Source organism: Squalius cephalus (genome assembly GCF_949319135.1).
Source record: "Squalius cephalus genome assembly, chromosome: 17".
Classification (NCBI taxonomy): domain Eukaryota; kingdom Metazoa; phylum Chordata; class Actinopteri; order Cypriniformes; family Leuciscidae; genus Squalius; species Squalius cephalus.
In genome coordinates this window covers 22,636,146-22,646,299 of record NC_137138.1, presented here as the reverse complement: position 1 = coordinate 22,646,299, position 10,154 = coordinate 22,636,146, and the positions used below count along the sequence as shown (strand labels likewise).

Genomic DNA, 10,154 nt, shown 5'->3' with positions numbered 1-10,154 from the left:
ATTTTTCACTGCATAGGATTAAGGTTTGTCCACTCTTGTAAATTTAAACCACTGAGCTAACAACAATAAATGGGAATCGAATCGAATCAGAGAAAAGTTTTGTGGCAATGTCATGAAGCAAAACATTTCTATTAGAAGATATTTTAGAATATTTTATTAAAGGCAATTTTTGTCAAAGTTCTAGTCTATTTTTTATGAATAGGTAATACTACCCTTCCTATGGCTAACGCATGGCTCGTGAATATTAATTAGGTAAATACTGCTGGTCGTTCAAATACAAATGCATGACTTATTCATATTAAGCGTCCGCCGTCCATCCTTCGCCGTAGTAATATTTGTAAATTCGCATCCCGGAAGTTCAGTTGTCAAAATGGCGACGCGCATTGCAAGCATGAGATTTTTGTATCCAATATTTCAACCAGCTTTGACATTGCGATGTAATGCAGTAAATATCAAACGATATGTACGTAGACGCACATCTGTATCTGGATTACTGAATGAGTCGATAGAAAATTCGAAACAAGTCGTCAGTCAAACCAGTGAACATTCATTAAAAGACAACATTTTCAGAAACCCTGAAAAAGCGAGAATTCAACGGCCCGAGATCGCTACAAATGTCAGCCAAAGTGACAACAACTCGCATTCAGTTCAGTTCTCACAATTACGTCGGGAAAGGGTAATTAATGAAGACCGCCATGTCGCTGCTCAATCCACATTCTCCCGTTTCGGAGAAGTTGATGGTTTGCTGTATGAGAAATCACAGCCTGGCGACAAATGTTTGACGTGAGTGATACTCTTTATCAGACTTTATTGATATTGTTACTTCCAGTGCCTGAGAGCAGCCTACAAAGATAGTCTAATAGTCTAAGTTTATGACAGAAAGAAATGAGCAACAATTTTGACAAATATCATGACAATGATATATAAAACTATTTGCACATGAAACATAAATATTACATTTGTTTATTTTTTTTATTTTTGCTCTACGTGGAGCGGGTCGCCATCTCATGGGCGCTGTCATGTTGATATCACAAGTTCAGAAATGTCATTTAATTGACTCAGTTACTAAATATTGAGAATTATTTTTATCACTTTTTTTTAAATGTTAAATTGTGCTTACATTTTTGAAAAATAATAATAATATTTTTTTTTACTTTTTCTGCAAAAAAAGAATTTAAAGATAACATTGAATATTAAGTAAATTATTTGTTATTATGTGCATGAAGATAAAAGTATTGGCAATTTTGTAAACGTTATCATTCTAAATGGCAAATTCTTTATTCATAAATGCAGAATGTAACAAATTTGCTCTTATAATGAAGCCACTTAAAAGAATACTTAAAAATGAAAATTCTGTCATCATTTTCTCACCCTCACGTTGTTCCAAACCTGTATGAATTTCTTTCTTCTGTTTAATACAAAAGAAGATATTTTGAAGAATGTTGGTAATCAGTTGACAGTAGCCAATGACTTCCATGGTAGAAATACTATAAAAGTCAATGGCTACCCTCAACTTCTGGTAAGCAACATTCTTTAAAACTTCTTTTGTATTCAACAGAAGAAAGAAACTCATAAAGGTTTGGAACAACATGAGGGTGAGTAAATTATGACATTTTACATTTTTGGTTGAACAATCCCTTTAAGGTTATGAAAAACAAAAAAGGTATGGTAAAGTACTTTGAATCTGTATTTGGCATCTTGTGAATGCTGTTGTTGTTTGTTTAATCTCATCTTTGGAGTTACCGACTTTGGTGCCTGTTTTTATGCAATACTACATTCTTTAATTAAAAAAAGTCTCAGTTGCTAATAATACTAGTAGTAACTAGTTTTTATGCAACAAATGTGCAGTAAGTGCTATAGTCCCCTTATTTACTACAACTAATGTTGCATTTAATCTCCATTTCATATGCAGGAAGTTGGTCAACATAGCTCGATCTAAGAAGCTTCGTGAGCAGCAAGGTAAAGTTGTTCTGGAGGGAAAGCGTCTTGTATGCAGTGCTCTAGATGCAGGGGCTATAGCACAAACTGTTTATTTCAGTTCTGTGGATGCACTGCGGGAGCTTCCCCCAGATAAACTCAGACGTACCAGCATTGTGAAAGTTAGGATGGAAGATACTAAAATCTGGTCTGATCTTGACACCTCACAAGACATAATAGGTAAGAAGATGTAATTTCGTTATCAGTAAAAAATAAATTGTATTGCTTATACTGCGGCACCTTAATTTGAAGGATGTTTTGCAGAAGCCATGTGTGACGTGACATTCTCTAATTGCAGCCATATTCAAACGGCCTGAGGCTTCCCATTTAACATTCTCACAAGAAAAGTATGGCAAGCCTGTGCCTCTGACATTGATTTGTGACAACATGAGGGACCCAGGAAACCTGGGCGCAGTGTTACGCTCCGCCGCTGCCGCAGGGTGCCATACTGTACTGCTGACTAAAGGTACCAGCAAAGCTTTTGTTTTGAAGTTTTGAAACTTTTCTCTTCCAAAGAATTAAAGGATTAGAATTAGAGTGATTTCTTTAAGGGGCAGTTAAAGGGGTGGTTGATTATGATTTCACTTTTCTACCTTTAGTTAGTGTGTAATGTTGCTGTTTGAGCATAAACAACATCTACAAAGTTACAATGCTCAAAGTTTAAAGCAAAGGGAGATATTTTCTTTTAAAGAAATTGCTTTTTAAGGACTACAACAAACGGCTGGTAGGGACTACACAACATTCCTCCTGGGTTAGTGACATCACCAACCCTAAAATTTACATAAACCCCGCCCCCGGGAACGCGATTTATAGATTATCAAGACAGAATATGCTAATCAATGACTAGAAGATAACTACACATCAGCAACATAAATTCAGCAACTAACCATTCAGAAATGTCCTGTTGCTTCTACATGTTGTCACTTCTTCTTGAGTCTCTCCATCATTGACTCCGTTGACATCATCTGAGTCCGGTTTGAACATAAAAGGCTAAAAGTTTTAGAAATTTTCAGTGCGTGTGTGTGTGAGGTAAAAGGACACAAGCTGTTGAAGCCCCCTGTGCCGGGAGCAGCAGCTCATTTGCATTTAAAGGAACAGACACAAAATGGTGTGTTTTTTCACCCTCAAAAAGTGACAACTTTAACATGCTATATAAAAATACCTGTGGGATATTTTGAGCTAAAATTTCACATACACACACTGGGGACATTAAAGACATATTTTACATCTTGTGAAAAGGGCATTACATACATACATACATACATATAAAAGTTGCTCTTTTGATTTAAATGGGCAAATGCTTAAGAGTCTATGATTGGATTATTATAGCAGTGATTATGATGTTTCTAGCATGTTATATTAGGAACAGTTCTTCTAACCCTAATTGATGGAGTGTGTAGCTTTTCATTTATTAAACAACCATGTTAGAAGACACATCATGGCCATATTCAAGGATGACAATGTCAAGATACATCAGGCTCAAACTGTGAAAGAAAGGTTGGTAGGGAGCATGAAGAATAATTTTCACACATGAATCGGCACCTCTGAGTCCAGACCTTAAAATCATTGAAAGTCTTTGGGATGTGCTGGAGGAGACTTTACAGAGTGTTCGACTCTTGCATTGTCAATACAAGATCTTGACCAAAATATCATGCTCTACTTGATGGAATTAACATCACAACATTTATGTGCAAGAGTCAAGCACTCTGTACTGTAAATCTTCCTAGCACATCCCAAAGACTTTCAATGCATTTAAGGTCTGGACCTTAAACATTCTATGTTTACATATGTTTTATATTGTATTTTACAGTGATAATAATGTTTTATTTGAAAACAATAGGAACTTGATATTGTTTTTGAAAAAATGTTTTGTTTATAATTCAGGATGTGTGGATGTTTGGGAGCCCAAAGTCCTTAGGGCAGCCATGGGCGCTCATTTCCGTCTCCCTATAATCCCAAGCCTAACATGGGACGAGATTCCAAGTCACCTGCCTAAAACAGCAACCATTCACGTAGCCGACAACTGCAGCACCACCACCATGATTGAAGATGACCATTCTGTAACCCCTAAAAAACAAAAAAAGCCATCTGATTACGGTTGGGTCAGAGGCCATCAGCACCCAAGGAAGGTGGAATATGAGGATAGCGATTTGTCTGGTTTTGAGGATTATGATAGTCGCAAATCCCTTGAGACTCGGTATTATTACATTGACTGGGTTGCTGGGCACACAGGCCTCATAATTGGTGGAGAAACGCACGGTCTGAGCCGGGAGGCTTTGCAAGTGGCTGAGAGGACTGGGGGGCGGAGATTACTGATCCCCATGGTGCACGGTGTGGACAGCCTGAACTCTGCCATGGCTGCAAGTATTTTGCTCTTTGAAGGACGGAAGCAGCTGCTGTCTCTGGCTGAGAAGATAAGAATTTGATAGAGACCACAGCCTCATGAAATAAAGACATTAATGCCATTGCCATGCAATGCTTACATAATCGTTATGTAATATTAATGCATCTGTGTGCTTTTCTGTGATATTTAAATATTTGTATGCAAATTAAAGTCTTTATTCTGATTAGGGTTTCTTTCATTCATTAAACAAAAGAAAATGGAAAATGATTCTTGATTTATCAGATGAATATAAAAAAAATGAATAAATACTATAAATATAGCACAACTATTAAGAAATCAAGTGAAATATATACTGTAATAAATGAACCACATGCATTCTTTCTCAGTCAGATGTTTAACTGAGCTGCATTCGTTTCAAAAATCGTATATGCTTTCAAATTTCTACCATATGAACTTTCTCAGGAAGTTTCTTTATATCAAGTGCACATTCTGCATTCTCTCAGTGAGAAGTTAGACTTTTAGCACGCTCTCTGTGTCTTCGTGTATTATTTATGGAGACATGCTGCATTTATTCAGCAGATTCCTTCTCTCCCTGTGCTTCTCCAAACAGCAGATGCAAGGCTCTGCAACTGTTGCATTATTTAGGTGCCTATAAACTATGCAATCTCAGGACATTTTATGTGTTTGTGTCTTAGTTATTTTTTGTATGGAAATATCAACCGTAATATATCATGCAATTTGACATCTGTAATAACTAGGCTTTTTAAGTACTTGCAGAATAAAGCCACTAGAGGCTGCAAGTGTACTGTATTTTGAGTTGGAAACATGGTGTGTAGTTAATCAACAGTGTTAACTATTCTGCATACAATCTTTGATTTGATGTGTGATGATATGTTTTAGTGCTTTTTGTGCTGGACACCATGTGTCTTTGGTCATCAAGCTGGCTGGTTAATGTACATAAAACAAAGCTGACTACAAGAGCAATGATTGCCCATCCGTAACCAAGTGTCAGTGTGCATGTGAGAATATGATGATCGCTGCTTACTGATGAAGTGGAATGAGGACCCAGCTGTTGATTAGGAGGGAAAGAGGAATTCATTACAAGGTAATTATGTGTCATCTAAGCTGTAATTGTGGCGAATCCATCCATACATGCATACGTAGTACTGTCCTGTCCATTACATCTCATTTTCCATAAAGGATGCCAGGACAGAAAACAGGAACGCATTACATGTGAATGACCAATGGATCAACAATGGAAAGCAGGCACAGTGATCAATAGAGACATTGATTATGTAATTTAGGCTCAGTTGCACTGGCTGTTTCAGCTCTATTTATAGTACTGTTCTATGACTAAAACTTGAGCGGTCACATCTTTTCACATCTTCATCTTTTGGGTCACAAGAATGTTGAATGCTTATTACAGTTTGATAATTACACTATTCAACACTTTTAATGTAGTCGGTCATTATTGTAAAAAAATCAAATCAAATAAATACTTGTACAAGCTTCTACCAATAGATGAAATATGGAGTTGCTCACAGCAATTAATCTATACCAGACCCAAACACAAGCCTATGGCAGTAGCGTACCAAAGGGAGCTGGAGAGGCAATAGAGAAGGGATCTATATCCGTGAAATACCATTCTGCTCTGTTAAATCCCCGTTCCAACCTTCGAGTAGCCTGGGGATCAACCCATTCACAAGGAGCATAATCCTACTTCAAACCCCAATATAACAAACTGGTGAGGAGTGAGGGAGGAGAAGTTTCCATTTCCATACTCAAGCTCTACTTGTGCTTAGTCCATGCTAGGGAGCTCAGCCCTACTTCAACTCCCAGGCGATGAACTGGGCAGGGCAACAGATTATCTATTTAGGCTCAACCTTACTTATATTCCTAAGGAGCATTGCCTTGCTTTAATACCCAATCTGATTGGGGAGGGGGCGACAGGTGAGAGAATGGACATAGTCCACATTCAGATTGACCTGTTGAGCTATGCTCATAAGGATTCCTGCCAGGGAGCCCAACCCTACACGGGGTCTGGATTGCAAAGTGCAGTCACTTGACTCTCATCCCTAAAGAAAAGAGCCAAGCGAGAGCGGAGATCTCTCTCCACGTCCATAACAGTGAGTGAATTCAGCTCCCTCAAGCCGAACACGCTCACTCTACTCCCATTGGCAAGGCGGGAGCCTTCAAAGAGGATGCAGTGCCAGGGGAGAGATAGTTCACAAACAACTCCTCAACCCAGGGCAATCTCATACAGCCCCTCCACTCGAGAATAGTTCTACTGCGTATAAAGACACTCCCAACCCTAACACCCCTACTAAATTCATCGCTATGAGTGCATCCAAGTCATTTGGGAGCCAAACACACTCCATTCAGACACTCTATTCTATCCCTCGAGAGAAAATCAAGCAACAATGAGCTCTTATCTTCACACACACATAAACAAAGCGGCTTCCTGAGGACAAAAAAGCTGATGATGTGTAATGCAGGCTCCCTTTTGTATGCTTGGGCGCTCCATGTGACCTCATCGGACTGCCTTCGGCCAATTAGATTGGCATGAACTCACAGCCACAAACTAATTCAACAAAATGAGTTTCACGTATCAGAGGTTGAAACAGCTATTGACAACACTTTAGAATAATAGTCCTTCACTAATAGGTAACTATATGCAGGAAGTCCTGCATGACTAATGAGTAGTACTACATTAACACTTCAGCTACTACTATTAATGTGGAAACAAGATTAACTAATCAGTAAGTAATATCAAATTTAGGACTAAGATAGTTCCTCATTAGGAAATCAATAATTACTTGAATTAGATTGGCATCATCAAGAACTATAAGTAACTATGAAAAAAATGCATCACTAATTACTCAAGTGTTAATTGTTTTTTTACAGATCACTCCTGCAGAGTGACAAGCAACACTTGAGGAATCATGTTGCATTTTATGACTAAATGAAATGAATAAAAAAAGATGATTGGTTACGTCTCAGTCACAGGTTTTGGTAAATTGGTAATTCTTTATAATTTGTCGTAGTTAGTTAATAGTTATTAATAAGGCTAATCTCATTTAGTAATTATTGGTTACCTAATAAGGAACTATCGTAGTCCTAAATTTGATATTACTGATAATACTCATATTACTGATTAGTTAAGCTAATATTTCCAAATTAGTTAATATTAGTAGCTGAAGTGTTAATAGTATTACTCATTTGCCCTGCATCCCTTCATAGTTACTTATTAATGATGGACAATTATTCTAAATTGTTACCCAGTTTTGAGGTTTATTGTAATATTCTTCTGTAAAGAGAACATTTTAATGCATGTTATGATTGCCTAAGGATATAGTTTGACTATAGCCCACATTACATCAACCCACGCCATCTGACAGCCATTCAACCTCTAAAAATTGAATTTCAAGGTAACAGAAAATGTGAGGAACAGAAAAGGACATTGTGACAGACTATTCATATGTGGCCATGGAGAGAAAATACTGGGAAGGGAAGAAGCCACACTACCTTCCATCCAGTGCTGATGAGAGTCTATATATAGCAACAGAGCGAGAGACAAAGAGAGAGAGCGGTGAAGCTTTTGATGTCATCGTTGTGGCAATTCTCTCGCAGTAGGCTGAGCTTTAATTGTACCTACATACATGCTGACCCCTATTCACTTCATAGACCCCTCAGGGACTTTTTATCTTCTCCCTTTCAGGACCTGATATTGACAAGGGTTTTATCTCTTATCTCTTTCTCATTCATCTTTCTTAATTACTCACTCTTCACCAGAAGCAGTGTTTTGCTGTGTCCCGATCTGTTGACAATGGGTCACTCAACTTTCCATTTTCAGGCCTTGCATCAGTCAGCACATCCTCTTAGTGAGGACCAAAGGGACTGATTAGAACCATTATGGCACTTGTTAGGTAAAACAAGTGTGTTGGTCCTGAAAAGAGTTTCTCCTGAAGTAGGACTGCAGAAAACCACACACTTGACCCTCATATTGTTGTGCTTACCTCACATTTACATTTAATCATTTAGCAGATGCCTAAACCAACATGCAAATCAGAAATATAGCTATTTGATAGCTTTATTCAATTTTCGTATATTTCCTACCTGTTAGATCAAATATTTCAGTTATAATGTCTTTATTACATCAATGTGGAGATTAAATTACATTAATTTGAAGATCAAATGTGAAATTATTACAATATAAATAATATGAAAAACTTTAACGTTAGGTGTGATGAATATATACAGTATATATAGTAATTGAATACACCCGTCACATTTCAGCAAATATTTTAGTATATCTTCTCAAGGGACAATACTATAGAAATGAAACTTGGATAGATTTTAGAGTGAGTCAGGTGCAGAAGCTGGCTTAAAAAAACAGACGCATGATCGAGCCAGCACTGCTTTAGAGGTTGCAGAAGCGGAAGGTCAACTTGTCAGTGCTCAAACCATACACCGCACACTGCAACAAGTCAGTCTTCTGATGCTGGCTCGCAAGAAAGCCCGCAAACAGTTTGCTGAAAAGCAACCTGTCCAAGAGCATGAATCACTGGAACCATGTCCTGTGGCCTGATGAGACTAAGATAAACTTGTTTGGCTCAGATGGTGTCCAGCATGTGTGGTGATGCACTGGTGAGGAGTACCAAGAAAATTGTGTCTTGCCTACAGTCAAGCATGGTGGTGGTAGCATCATGGTGTGGAGCTGGATGAGTACTGCTGGTACTGGGGAACTGAGCTTCATTGAGGGAAACATGGATTCCAACATGTACTGTGACATTCTGAAGCAGAACATGCTCTCCCTTCAGAAACTGGGCCGAACGGCATGATAACGTCCCCAAACACAGCGCCAAGATGACAACTGCCTTGCTGAGGAAGCAGAAGGTGATGGAGTGGCCAAGCACGTCTCCAGACCTGAACCCTATTGAGCACCTGTGGGGCGTCCTCAAGCGGAAGGTGGAGAAGCACCATGTGTCTAACATCCATCGGCTCCGTGATGTCTTTATGGAGGAGTGGAAGAGGATCCCAGCAACAACCTGTGCAGCTGTGGTGAACTCCATGCCCAGGAGGATTAAGGCAGTGCTAGATAACAATGTAACAACTCGCACAAAATATTGACACTTTGGACACAGTTTTGACATGTTCACTTAGGGTGTACTCACTTTTGTTGCCAGCTATTTTGACAATAATGGCTGTATATTGAGTTATTTTCAGAGGACAGTAAATATATACTGCTATACAAGCAGCACATTGACTACTCTAAAATATATTTCATTTCTATAGTATTGTCCCTTGAGAAGATATACTAAAATGTTTGCTGAAATGTAAGGGGTGTACTCACTTTTGTGAGATACTGTATATATATATATATATATATATATATATATATATATATATATATACATATATATATCGACATCTCTTTTCTCTGATGACGTTTACTGGCATGAGGGTGGGACAACCTGTCTGTCACTCACAAAATCAAGTCCCATCCTAATTTTTTCTTGTTCGAGAAGCCGTTTCACTTGGATGTGAGAGCCTGGTCTCATTGTACTTTCAAAACACACAAAACATACTTTTTTGTATGTTTGGATAGATGCTGAAACGTATAATATGGACGTATCGGCAACATTTAAACCTAGCATTGTTACGTTTTTACAGCTATAAAACATTAAATATTTACACTGTATAGGAGAAAACACCTTTTGTGTCTCACAGCAAACAAACTAAATATTACAAAATGGTTAGCTGATTAAAGAAATGTTATTCATGTTAAGGTTTTAAATGTGTAGTCTTGTTTAACAGTATGTAAGCAGAACAT

At 38.0% G+C, this 10,154-nt stretch overlaps 1 protein-coding gene across 1 annotated transcript; it reads left to right on the top strand.

Annotated features, from left to right (window-relative positions):
• Positions 1-351: 351 nt before the first annotated feature.
• Positions 352-4,695, top strand: mrm3b (mitochondrial rRNA methyltransferase 3b). The gene is made up of 4 exons (XM_079848008.1): positions 352-783; positions 1,913-2,157; positions 2,276-2,443; positions 3,862-4,695. Exons 1-4 carry the CDS (start codon positions 371-373, stop codon positions 4,401-4,403), a joined length of 1,368 nt encoding a protein of 455 aa, XP_079704134.1. The 5' UTR covers positions 352-370; the 3' UTR covers positions 4,404-4,695.
• The last annotated feature ends 5,459 nt before the right edge of the window (positions 4,696-10,154 follow it).

Excerpts from the sequence above, each read along its gene's own strand:
- mrm3b (XM_079848008.1), top strand. The coding sequence starts at position 371 with ATGGCGACGCGCATTGCAAGCATGAGATTTTTGTATCCAATATTTCAA. Across the intron at positions 784-1,912 it reads CCTGGCGACAAATGTTTGAC|GAAGTTGGTCAACATAGCTC; the intron begins GTGAGTGATACT and ends TTTCATATGCAG. Across the intron at positions 2,444-3,861 it reads TACTGTACTGCTGACTAAAG|GATGTGTGGATGTTTGGGAG; the intron begins GTACCAGCAAAG and ends TTTATAATTCAG.